The following is a 13,676-nucleotide window of genomic DNA, read 5'->3' as shown; positions in this document are numbered from 1 at the left end:
ATCATATTTAATAAACTATATAACGTCAACCTATACTTATAATTCACATATTGTAAAACTATAGATAATAAATAAGCCTAACTATATATCACATTGCAGCGTCATTAAATTCATTATACATAAACAACAAATAATAAACACATAATGGTGCCCTACATATTTGTGCACATAGTTTGATGACCACAAACACAAATTTGTGACGCCGCCTGTGGTATGAGCGGAAATGACGCCATGCCGCGCGACCTTAGGATGGTTATATTTTTCTGAAGTGCACGAGAAGTGCGCGTGCGTCTGCTGCAGTCTGTAATATCGTTTTATTGGCAATCGGAGGATGATGCGCCCGCGTTAGTTTCATGTATAAAGCTTGAAGACGTTATTTTCCTACTGGGTCTTAAAGCCTCGCATCTACGAGCGACTGTTGATCCGGTTAAAGCGCTCGCGCTCCGTTACCGGCCAGCGGCGGGACGCGCGCGAGCTCCTGTGACTCACTGTGATTTTAGTTGTTTTATGTCTTATTGCAGGTTTAAAGGTCCGCACAGATGTGCTGGTTTAGGTGCTACTGGTGAGTCTTTGTTTGTTTGGGTTATTTATTGAGTTGTAGTGATTTATATAGGTTGAGTTAGTTCAGGAGAAATCTCAGCGGTTTTGGGTTAGTTAGGATTAAGTTGTTTTAATATCAGGTGTGCTATTCAGGATTAGTTTGGTTGTAAATCACAGCATGGGTAGGTTGGGTTAGGGGCTTGTTTAGTTGCAGGTCAGGTTGAGTCAGTTAAGCACAGGTCTGTTGGGTTTTGTCTACTTTTAAATGACAGGTCTGTTGGCTTACAGATAGTTCAGGTGTCAACTAGGTTTTGTTCATGTTGAAATCACAACCATTGCTTCAAGTTCAGATTGGAAATTATAGATGTGTTAGAGTAAGTTTGGTTCATGTGTGTTGGGTTTAGTTGTAATTGAAATCACAGTTGGGTTAGGTTTAGTTTAGTTTAGGTTTAGTTTAAACTATCTCTGCCGTGATGGCTAAAGGCGAGTGGAAGAGGTCAGGCACAGATGAACTCCAGTTATCCGGCCGCACTGAGTGTGAAGTGTTCGATGATGGAACCAACACATTCTTCTGGTGAGTTCACACCTCTTATGTTATAATAATGGATGATTGTTTATTTGCTGATTCTGCTCTTTGATTTCAGTGTCTTTCTGTAGTTCCCCCCACCCGTGTGTGTGGTTTATGTTGTGTGTGATGTCCAGAGGCTGTTCAGTAGTATTACAGCTTTGCTCGGCTTTTCTCTCTTCTGCAACCTCAGCAGAATGACACTCGAGCCATTAAAGGCTTTAAGATGGACAGATGCTGTGGGAAGAGACTCTTTCCCTCTTATTAGTCACTAACACAGACTCGTAGAGAAGAAAAACATGACAGATTGATGAATAGTTTATATAAGTTAACTGCTGTCACATCTGTTTAAATCTGGACACTTTCTTTAGGTTAGTTATGATGTGCACAGTGTCAAAAGCTGACCTAGGGTTTTGGAAAAACTAAAATGTGTGGCCAAATAATGACATTTGATATATTTCATAATTAATATCCAAAATCATCCCAAATTATGATTATTGTTATTAATCCAGTGTAATAATCCAATAATACTTGCTAAATTGTTTTGCATTATTTTTTTGTCTTCGTTTTGTTTTATAACATAAGGATGCACCGAAATAAAAATAAATAGGTTAATAAATTAATTAATCAACACTTAAATAGCTAAAACTGAGTTGTATAAACATTTAAATTGCACATAAGGCAGATTTTATATCAACCCTTTAATAACACAATTGCTTCTACTCCAGTTTGTTGGTGAAATAAAAACAAACATTTAATCGACAGTTAACTGTAATAACTTTACATATTTATTCATTAAATAATGAAGAAAACACCAACAGGTTAAGTAAAAATGCAACGATTATGTAGTACAGTGCATATATTTAGCAAATTGCTCTTCTCTAGAGTTATTTTTTTCTAGCTAGCTAACTGAGTTTATGGACATTGAATAGCTTTCTTGAGGTAAATGTAATGTTAAGTGACATTGTATAGCCTACAAGCTGTTTATTGACGTCTTTTCCTGGTTGAAACACTGATTGAGCGATTACGTGAGACAGGATTCATTTCGGTAAGTTGTAATGTATCTTTCAACATACCTTCTGATGTTCATTCATGTTTATTTGGTGCTGTAACTAGTAGTAAAGAGGAGATGAGATAGGCGGCTACAGTGATCCGTCACGCCGTATTAAAGAGCGCCAAAACAACATTTATTGTTTGAATTTCGTGATAAAATCAAAAATAATTTTTAAGTTGAATTTGCTTCATATTAAAAGTAACAAAGCATGACACTTTTTGTGATTATTGGATGGCAAGCGCGCTATAAATGTCTACTGAAGTTTTGCTTGTTAATAACAGAAAATAGCGCAGAGTAAAAGATTTTAGATTTAAGAAACCATACCATGAGTTCTTTTCAATTTCTGAAAAATTTTCGTTAGCCGAAATTTCAGTGCATCCCTATTCAGAACCAATTCTTGTTTTTTTTTTAAAAAAAAAACATGTTGAGTATAAATAATTACATTATTAATAGTAGTAATAAAAATCCAATAGTACTTGTGCTAAGTTGTCTTTATAACCAATATTCAGAAACTATTTTTGTTTTATTTCTGATTTTTTACACAATAATGAAATCAGGCTACAACTAGAAAAGAAAATAATAATACAATAATACTTATGCTAATGCATTGGTTTTCTTTGTTTTAGGTTGTCTGTTTTTAAAATCCATAAAAATCTGTAATTATTTTATGATAATTATTTAATTATTTTTCTGGTAAGATTTTGTAGGTAACAGCCGTAATTGTTCAGATTAAAAACTTGTTTTGACCTGATGAAGGTCGAAATGCTCCTTGAAACTCAATCCCAAGAACTAAATGTTGTAATGAACTGCTATACTGGTCTCTCCTCTCTCCCCCTTGTAAATGTGTGTTGGGGTGTGTATGTTGAGGCGGGGTTGTGTTTATGATCAACCTGTATACCAGATCAGCAGGTTTTGGCTGTCGAAAAAAAAAAAAAAAAATCACTAGACTGGATTTCTGCCAATAACTTTTGAATACAAGCTCTGTACTCTGATCCTCTTGTATCTGCAGGAGGGCACATACCCTGACAGTGCTGTTCATCCTAACATGTGCTCTGGTTTATGTGACACTATTGGAGGAGACGCCACAAGACACTGCGTACAACACTAAAAGGTATGGCTGACATGCAGCACTGGGACCAGAACGCAGTTCAGAGCGTCAGAGAATGAGACACACCACCAGAAGCTAAAGTTAAAGTGGTCTGATGTGGCCAGAAATGTCAAATGGCTGTAGCTGGGAGGGACTTGGCAAGTGTCTTGCTTTCTATTGGCTAACAGGATTATGTGTGACATCTGCTGCTGATCACAAAGTCCAGGTCACAGACTGACCCGCTGTGCTTAAGAGCACATGACCTTTATCAGAAGAAAGAGCAGCTAGTATTTCTGTATGAATGTCCTGTGTGGTATTATTAGTTGTGCTTGCAAGATTAAAACCAGCCCCTGAATATTGAATTTTGTGAGACAACCGTGACAAATTAAATAGCAACGTACAAATCAAACACTTAGTAAAGAGTGCAACAGTCAGGTTCCGGAAGTAAAAATCCCATTTATTTTTTCCATAGGGAAAATTTTGAGATACAAGTTAGTTAATCGATGGAATATACTTTTGTGGAAGCTATCAACACACATTATTTCAGTTTATTTTTTAAATAATCATATTCAACAGCGGAATTCATGATGAAAACTACATTACCCATAATTCTGCAGAGCATCTCCACCAATCAGAAGCAAATCGCTCAAAGTACCTATGAAGCACTTCGAATAAAGTAGAGCCAATTTCTCTACGCTCTCAAACTACTTAAATATATGCATGTGTATTATGCATATTTTTGCAATAAACATAAAATATCTTGTTTTATATAATTGTGTGTGTCTCTCAACATCTTTAAAAAAATTTTTAATATTTTTTCATCATTTTTAGTTTCAGTTGTCATTTTTTTTAAATTCTTTTTGCAGGTCTTTGCCTTATTAAAGGCACAATATGTAAGATTTTTGGATTAAAGTATCCAAAAAACACTTGAACGGTGTTATATATTTTGTTGACTTACATTATCCCAAATGTTTCCAAGAATGTTTAAATCCAGAGAAATAAGCAATTTTAACCAGGACACGGACTGTGTCCGTCCGTCGCCTATCAATGACATCATACCTGCATTACCCTCTATTTCCGGTTTTATTTTGTGGAAAACATGGAAACACCAAAGACACTTTAATATATTATATGTTTTATTAGACAGGTGAGCAACTGTTCGGATACATTTATAGACAGAAACCTACCTCATCCATAAACATGTCGGATTCTTTTCTACCAGTTGTGAGGTAAAGACGACAACTCCCGTGATTCCACACTCGTGTCATCTAGACATCAAGCTATGCTTTGTTTTGAATAGGCGACCTCTAGTGGCGAAAAATTACATATTGTGCCTTTAAAGTCTTTAAGTACACATTTTTGTCTGATGGTCGAATAATTTTTCACTTCGTATCAAAGAATGTAATGTTGTGATTCACTGTGTAGCGGGTTGGTTTGGTATAACACTTTAACAAAGACTTTTTATACAAAATAAATTGGAAAAATACTACTGGGAAAAAGTGGTCAGCCTCTCTTGCGCTCTATACTTTAGCTTTTGCCTAGCAATGCCCCAGAACACCTTAATATTGTGCCAGGGAAAAAAAACAAATTTTTTTCACAAAGTTGTGTAGTTACAGTTCCCTTAATCAGTGTTTGGTTTTTAATATGTTTTTTTTTTTTTGTCTTTTTCAGAGGAATTGTGGCTAGTATTCTGGTGTTCCTTTGTTTTGGAGTAACACAAGCTAAAGATGGTCCCTTCACGCGCCCTCACCCAGGTCAGACCATAACCTTCACTTAAACATAACCTAACCCTAACTGAAGCTAGAACGGTCACCTTTATTCAAAGATGATTTAACCTTAACCCAGGTTTCACATCACCTTCACGTCAACTTCGGCTTCTCTTTGTTGGTGCGGTTTACAGTGAGGATGAGATGCTATAATTGTGAGATGATCCCATGGTGCCATTGGGGTGGAGTAGCTAAAAGTAGTGACTTAACCATACGTTTCAGTAGTGTGACATTTGCTCTGCTGCTTTGAGAATAGGTTAGCATTTCCAGTAACATGCTTTCCAACAACTAGCAGTGTAGCATGACTAAACAAATACGTCTTTGTTTTTCACATTGCATTACAATTGAGCAAGCTGATGCAATGATCAGACAGTCTTCTGGAAGGACTTTGCAAGTAGTGTTGGGAAAACTGATTCATTTGTCTTTATTTCAAATAACCAGTTCATAAAAATGATTCACCCAGTGATTTGAGTCATCACTCAGTAGTGCTCTCAGAAGTACATGGCATTTTATGTTTTCTTTTTGTGTTACAATATAAATTTAAATAATTAACTGCATTCCTGTTTTAGATTAGATTATAGATTTAAAGAAACCATCAAAGTTATATTAACTGTGAATTAAGGATGCCATTTAATTGAAATAAAACCAAAATTGTGATATGTCTAAGCACAGCACTATGTACATTTACATGCAAGCAGCTCAAGATCTGGTGTTTTTAGAGTGGCTTGGCTTGCTGTAGAAACTTAAAGGTCTCCCTGAGAATTTCTGCCAAAATAAAAGCTTTGATGGTTTAATGTTTGAAGATAAAGAAATTAAGTGTACATTTACCCGACAGCAATGTAAAAACTGAAACATTTTTTCTTTGCGTTTTTGAAAATGTTCGTGTCAAAATAGTCCTGGTTCACACGGATCCGTGAAAACGACTAAAAACGCTGTATTCTGCTGCCAGGCCAGTAGTTGGCAATGTCACTTTGTAAATAAAGACTACGTGCCTATAGACTGAACTGAACATGTAATACACATGCGCGTGACGTCACCATTTTCGAAAATTTGTGTTTTTATAGTTTACACGGAGACGATAACGGTATAGTTTTCAAAATCTTGCACTTTGAAACCTGTTTTCAATAGTTTGCGTTTTCAGGCCCCCAAAACGGTGTTGTCGTGTAAATGAACAACCAAAACGCATGAAACATTTTCCATATTTGCTTTTAGGGGTGCACAATTTGGCCAAAAAGCGTGATTGTATATCAATAGGACTATTAAATAATAATTATTATTATAATTAATAAACAATTTATTATTTTTATGATTATTTATTATTATTATTATTATTATTATTATTATTTCAAGGGATAGTTCATCCAAAAATGAAAATTATCTCATGAAGAGCAAGGATATTTTTAAACACATCTCCGATTGTGTTCGTCTGAAAGAAGATAGTCATATACATCTAGGATGGCTTGAGGGTGAGTAAACATGGGATAATTTTAATTTTTGGGTGAACTATCCCTTTAAATTATGATTAGATAAGATATGCTTAGAGACCCAGAGACTTCCAGAGATCCAGCTTAAAACAGAGTTTCAACATAAAGAAACAATGAGAATACTGTTGTAGCAACAGTAACGCGCTTCCCCTTTCAACACACACTCTGTTGTGTTATGAGGGCCGACTCGCTTTGCTGGATGAGCTGGTCCTGAAGTTTTCAACACATCACTCACAAACCTCAACAACACAAATGCAGATGAATTGTAATTGTTTCAGGTCAGAAAGTTCAGGTGTGATACAAACAACAAACCCCCAATATTCTCCTGTACAAGACTTATAATTAGAGCTATTTTACTGCATTAGTATTTTTTTTGTTTATGTAAGAGTTGATGTTTATGGTTATGCATTTGTCTCTGCAGCTTACTGGCGTTTCTGGCTGTGTGTTTCTGTTGTGTATGAACTCTTCCTCATCTTCATCCTGTTCCAGGTTTGTTATCAGCCTCAACAGCACAAGCTTACATATTATTTTGATATTGTATCATATTTAAATGTAACATTTATCTTTGTTTTTGTTTTTTGTTTTTTAGACTGTACATGATGGTAGGCAGTTTATGAAATACATTGACCCGAAGCTGGGCGTCCCTCTTCCTGAAAGAGATTATGGCGGAAACTGTCTCATTTATGACCCTGGAAACCCTGCCGACCCCTTCCACAATATCTGGGTATGCATTACAACCAACATAATAAAAACAATATCGACACAGATAATAAATACGCATCTGTTACAGAGGGTCAGGCATAAGCCTGGTCACTTATAGGGCATTACATATACATTTAATCCTAGAGATAATGTACAATAATTTGTACATCACAGAATAAACTCTGATGATAATGACTGGTTGACTGTACATTATCCTGCTCTTATAGGGTTACTTTCAAATAAATAAATAAATAGACATGAAATATTGATTTAAACTGAAGTATTATAATACGAGTAGAGGCTGCAGCGTGATATTAGAGACATAAAACTAGCACAGCTGTGTAGGAACAATATGAAACCGCATTAAACTTCTGTAATGTGATTTATTACCAACCAACTGAATATTAGATTTTTTATTTATTGTTGTTTTTGTTTTTTTTTAATGAAAATTTTTTTTTTTCTTCTAAATCAAGGTCCCCACAGGTCCTAAAAGTCTTAAGTTCAGTTGTAACAAATTTAAGGTCATAAATAGTTTTAAGTATCTGAAATGGTATATGAAAAGTCTTAAAGAGATAGTTCACCCAAAAATGAAAATTATCCCATGATTTACTCACCCTCAAGCCATCCTAGGTGTATATGACTATCTTCTTTCAGACGAACACAATCTGAGATGTATTTAAAAACATATTTGCTCTTCCAAGCTTTATAATGGTAGTGAAGGGGGGGACAGATTGTGAAAACCCAAAAAATTAATACATCCATTATAAAAAGTAATCCATACGACTCTAGGGGGTTAATAAATGCCTTTTAAAGTGAAGCGATGGGTTTTTGTAAGAAAAATATCCATATTAAAAACTTTAAATTCAAATAACTAGCTTCTGGCGGACAACCGTCTTGCGCCACAAGAGTAACCCCCTGACGCGATGTATCTTAACTTTAGACGCCTCTCGTGGTTCAAACAAATAGGGCTGGGCAACAAACTCAAGCTCCTCTTCTTTTATATCGAAATCCTCTGACATTTCTCTTTAAAAATGATTGTTTTAGATTTATAATTCGTGACCGGTGTTTTGTTTTGCTCTATCCTCTGCGCTCCCGCGTTCGGCATTGTCACGCGTCGGGTCAGAGGTCACTCTTCTGCCGCAAATCAATGCATATGGCTGTCTGTCGGAAGCTAGTAATTATAGTTAATAAAGTTTTAAATATAGATATTTTTCTTTATTAACCCCCGGGAGCCGTATGGATTATATGTATGGTGGATGGATGCAGTTTTTTTTTTTTTTTTGGCTTCAAAATCTGGTCCCCCTTCACTCCCATTATATAAAGCTTGGAGGAGAAAGGATATTTTTAAATATATCTCTGATTGTGTTAGTCTGAAAGAAAGTTATATACGTCTAGGATGGCTTGAGGGTGAGTAAATCATGGGATAATTTTCATTTTTTGGTGAACTATCCATTTAATCCAATTAATTATCATTTCAAGAGGTCTTAAATTTGGAGACAGCAAAACAGGAAAATGGGATTTATTCTACAGGCTTGTCTTTTACAAATGAATATAAATATAATTTAAAATTTTGACTTATGCCTTTGCTTAAAAAAAATGGTTTATAGGCTGAAATGTGAGATTTATCATTTTATAAAACTTTTTGTTTTTGTCGAAACTTGCATAATTTGAAGTTGTTAAACTTGTGAATTTTATGGTTTTGGATGTTACAATAGCGCTGCTTTACCCATATGGTATTAATTTTATTTGTGCAGGTCTCAAAAAGCCTTAAATTTGATTTTAAAAACCCTGCAGATACCCTGTTTTAAATGCCGTGTCCAGGGACATTTATTGAAATGAATAGGGTTCATTTTATTTGTAATGTTGTTTTTAAAACTTTAGTTTGATTTTTGTATCAGAAAACAATTATATTGCTTATTTTCCCAACAGGACAAAATGGATGGATTTGTTCCTGCCCATTTCCTCGGCTGGTACATTAAGGTTGGTGTTGTAACTATCTATATCTGAATCTATCCACCGCTGTCTGATTTATTCAGTGCAAGAGCATGTCTGGGTTTGGCAAATAAACGCGCTACCACATGTTTGAAATCAGCAGACGGCATCAATAAATTGAATTAGAAACATTTAGTCATGTGTTTGTCTCTGTGTGTGTCAGACACTGATGATCAGGGACTGGTGGATGTGTATGATCATCAGCGTGATGTTTGAGTTCCTGGAGTACAGCCTCGAACACCAGCTGCCCAACTTCTCAGAGTGCTGGTGGGACCACGTGAGTAAAACACAGCAGATACACCCTGTGAATCGGACATCGCTCTGTTTTAAAGAGGTCAGATGAAATGAATCTCTCCTGCTGCAGTGGATCATGGATGTGTTGCTGTGTAACGGGTTGGGCATTTACTGCGGCATGAAGACGCTCGGTTGGCTCTCCATGAAGCCGTATCAGTGGCAGGGATTGTGGCACATCCCAACATACAAGTAAAAACACATGAAACCTCTTAAAGGATCTGTCAGCAGGTAAAACACACTGAACTGTCATGACACCCTGCAATTTTTGTATTACAGGGGGAAAATTAAGCGAATCGCCTTCCAGTTTACCCCGTACAGCTGGGTGAAGTTTGAATGGCGTCCGGCGTCTAACCTGCGACGATGGCTGGCGGTGTTGGGTATTATTTTCATGGTGAGTCACATGACTAGTGCATACAATCACGGCACAATGATTTTGAAATAAAAATGACCCTGTTTTCACCCTTGTTTGTAGTTCTTGTTGGCAGAGCTGAATACGTTTTATTTGAAGTTCGTGTTGTGGATGCCTCCGGAGCATTATCTGGTGCTTTTGCGGCTCGTCTTCTTTGTGAACGTGGGCGGAGTGGCCATGCGAGAGATCTACGACTTCATGGATGATCCGTAAGTACAATCTAGAGCTTTTTCAATTCAAATGAGCTGCCTCACTAACCGTGGTCAGTGTAGGCTGCTACCTTCTAAGGTGACATCCTAGCTTCAGCAGTTTCGTTAAAGTTGGCTTGAAACGGAAGTTGCGATAGTCTTTTCTTCTCTACTGTGATGTATATCCAAGTTAAACAGAAAAACATAGGGAGGGACTTGATTTTATCCATGGGGAATTGATTGGATGGTTGTGGTTTGCTGTTGGTCGATCTCATGTGAGTGACAGGTCATCCTGCCCTCGCACCAGTAAACACATCATCAGAGATAAAAAAAATCAGTTTCTCTCAGTTCTCCCTTCTGTTTTGGAAGTTTGTTGCCATGTATTCAGAGATTGTGTTATTTGCAAATAATACGTGCAGAGGCTGAATAAAGCAAACAAGTATCTCACCAGTAAAGTTTTGATGACAGTTGTAATCATTAACGCGAAACAAACCGTGTATGTGCGCTATCGGTGCACTGATAGCTTTTTCTGCGAGCACATATTTCAGTATGGTCGCATCATGTTTGGTGAGAGTTTTATATAGGAGTTTGCGAGGGTTAGTGGTGTTTATGTACATATGGACATCAAACACTCGCTCTGACAAAGAAAGAGTACACTGATGATGTTGAGCCGCCTTCAGATCACCACATTTGACACATTCAGAATGTTTTCATTTTATTTATTTGTGTTTTGCTGTGTTAAATAGTTCTGAATGGTCTGTATATCTATGTATTAAGGTTAAAGCAGCTGGTCTAGTGGTCTGTTGGCATCTAGTGGTCCTGTTTGGTACTGCAGCTTGACTTCATATGTGTGTATATATACGACCCTGGACCACAAAACCAGTCATAAGGGTCAATTTTTTAAATTGTGATTTACACATCATCTAAACCTAAATAAATAAGCTTTTCATTGATGTATGGTTTGTTAGGATAGGACAATATTTGGTCGAGATACAACTATTTGAAAATCTGGAATCTGAGGGTGCAAAAAAATTAAAATATTGAGAAAATCGCATTTAAAGTTGTCCAGATGAAGTCCTTAGCAATGCATATCCACTCACAAAAATACATTTTTGATGTATTTACAGTAGGAAATTTACAAAATATCTTGATGGAACATGATCTTTACTTAATATCCTAATGATTTTTGTCATAAAAGAAAAATCGATAATTTTGACCCATACAATGTATTGACTCATGACTGGTTTTGTGGTCCAGGGTCACATATATGATACAAGAATCATCCTCAAACTTAATCCTCAACTTGGTAAAATGATTATCTTTATTTAAAATGTTTCAAGCTTTCAAAATATGTTTTAAGTCTCCTTCTGTTGACCTTTTTCTTAAACACAGCCCTACCTAGAAAATTTTCCACGAGCCGCCACTGTGTGCTATTTAGATTGTGTTGTTTGGAGTGGCTTTTCTGGGACATGCTTGTGAGGCCCAAAAAATATGACCTAGTTAGGCAGCTCAATAGGATTTTTTTTTTTTTTTGTGCTGTCATGCCTCCTTTTGTGTGTTTGCAGTAAGTAAATCTAATGTATCATTTGCTTTTTAGGAAATTCCATAAAAAGTTGGGCCAGCAAGCGTGGATTGTGGCGACCATCACTGTTACAGAGTTTCTGATCGTGGTCAAATACGATCCTAATACCATCATGCTGCCAATCCCCTTCTTTGTCACTCAGTGCTGGATACTCGGAATCGCTCTCATCCTTATTTGGACCTTGTGGCGGTTTTTCATCCGGTAATGACCCTACATATCAGCTTTTTAAACACATTGATGGATAGCAGTATAAATGCAGATTTAATCAATTATTATTAATAACATTTGTTAATTTCTTACACAAAATGTATATATATTTTTTTAACCTTTTACCAGAAGATAAATCATCCAAATAGTTCAAATGAATCAAACCATATTGCAATTCACTTAGTAAAGCATTAGAAACTGACCCAGCGTTCTGACTAAGATGTGTTTTGCTTTGACAGAGACATCACACTCCGATACAAAGAAACACGGCGGCGCAGACAGGAAGGGTCTTCGGAGCGGGACAGAGTCCCTGGACATGCCGACGGCAGCAATACGGCCTCATCTGGCCGTAGCAAACTGAACGGCAGCATGGACACAGTCCGACAAAGGAAGTCATGAATCCATCCTTCCACACACTAACAGTCATGCGCTGCACATCGCAACTGGACACACATTTGTGTTTGTAATCCTGTTCAGATCATACCAACACTCACGGTGTCTGTCAAGCTGCTTCCAGACAGGTTGATGCCATAATTTTCTCTCCACATGGAGAGGGTTGTTGTATATTTAGGAAAAAATGTCTTTGTAGCTGTTACATAGGTGAGGCGTTTAGGGTTCGGGGTCCACTGTCCCTCTGGTTTGGGGTTTATTGATCGGTGCTATGCAGGAAGACACTAGTCGATGCAGAACACTATGCAGTGAGCTGGGGGTAGAGGAAGTGCACATATAGCCATTTATGAATAAAACAATCCTTTTTAAGTGACGTTTAGTAGGAAAGTGCTCCTAAACATCTCACATAAGCTATAAAACTATATTTAAAAAGCTATGAGAATGTAATTATTTAATCGGCTGTATACTTCTGCTATGTTTAGGATACTAAAGGAAGTTACACAAGCAACTCACACACGGACAATCCCTCTGACCTTCTTAACATGGGTCAGTGCCATGACTGGACCAAAATTGAAGAACTTTACGTTGTTAAAACCTTCCGTTTGCATGTGTGAATGTGTGCGTGAGACCATAACAGCCAAAACACTCATCTTGCTGATGCTGGGAAACCATAGACAGAACCTTTTGGGTCTGATAAATGGGAAAAAGTCATCCCAAAGCTCATGTTGTCCGTGTATAGGATCTGGTCGCAGTGAGTGGGTTGTGTGCTGTTGTGTTGTGATAGTGTGTCTGTATTCTGATAATGTGCAAGTCCAAAACGGCCTGATCCGGTGTATCGAACGCCATTATAATCTTACTGTGAATGTAAACGTCTAGCACTAGTTCGACTTCAGCGCCAATGCCTGAGCTGTTACTGTGTAGTATCATGTTACTGACGGTGTTTAGGGTTCATTTTGATTTAACTATGAGGGGAAAGTTAATATGTTCTCATCCAAATGATCAGAATTATCTCTTTGTGGGACCATGTGATGATCTGTCTGCCTCTGCTTCTAGTGGTTCATGTAGACATGTTACAGCTGGGAGTTCATATTTTATAATGTTTTCAATAAATAAAAAGGGAGTTCTTCCTCTTTAACTTTTTTTCATTTTAATCTGTGCAGTGCATGTTTCATTCATACCGGCTCTTGTTTCTATGGGTCCTTAAAAAGTATGATTTCACTTTTTTAACTTTAGTTAGTGTGTACTGTTGCTGTTTGAGCATAAACAACGTCTGCAAAGTTTCAACGCTTCAATGCAAAGGGAGATATTTTCTTTTACAGAAATCGTTTTAAGGACTACAACAAACAGCTGGTAGGGACTACAACGAGCTTCTTCCCGGGATAGTGACATCACAAACCCTAAAATTTACATAAACCC

At 36.9% G+C, this 13,676-nt stretch overlaps 1 protein-coding gene across 1 annotated transcript; it reads left to right on the top strand.

Annotated features, from left to right (window-relative positions):
* Nucleotides 1-201: 201 nt before the first annotated feature.
* On the top strand, nucleotides 202-13,411 carry ptdss2 (phosphatidylserine synthase 2). Its single transcript, XM_051884459.1, has 12 exons — nucleotides 202-1,114; nucleotides 3,169-3,270; nucleotides 4,918-5,000; nucleotides 6,918-6,985; nucleotides 7,086-7,220; nucleotides 9,128-9,178; nucleotides 9,354-9,467; nucleotides 9,555-9,673; nucleotides 9,761-9,875; nucleotides 9,957-10,102; nucleotides 11,679-11,864; nucleotides 12,110-13,411. Exons 1-12 carry the CDS (start codon nucleotides 1,014-1,016, stop codon nucleotides 12,267-12,269), a joined length of 1,380 nt encoding a protein of 459 aa, XP_051740419.1. The 5' UTR covers nucleotides 202-1,013; the 3' UTR covers nucleotides 12,270-13,411.
* Nucleotides 13,412-13,676: the final 265 nt, after the last annotated feature.

Source organism: Ctenopharyngodon idella, chromosome 24, assembly GCF_019924925.1.
Source record: "Ctenopharyngodon idella isolate HZGC_01 chromosome 24, HZGC01, whole genome shotgun sequence".
In the NCBI taxonomy this organism is placed as follows: Eukaryota; Metazoa; Chordata; class Actinopteri; order Cypriniformes; family Xenocyprididae; genus Ctenopharyngodon; species Ctenopharyngodon idella.
Note: the sequence above shows the minus strand (reverse complement) of the source record. Positions and strands in the feature narration are given on the sequence as shown.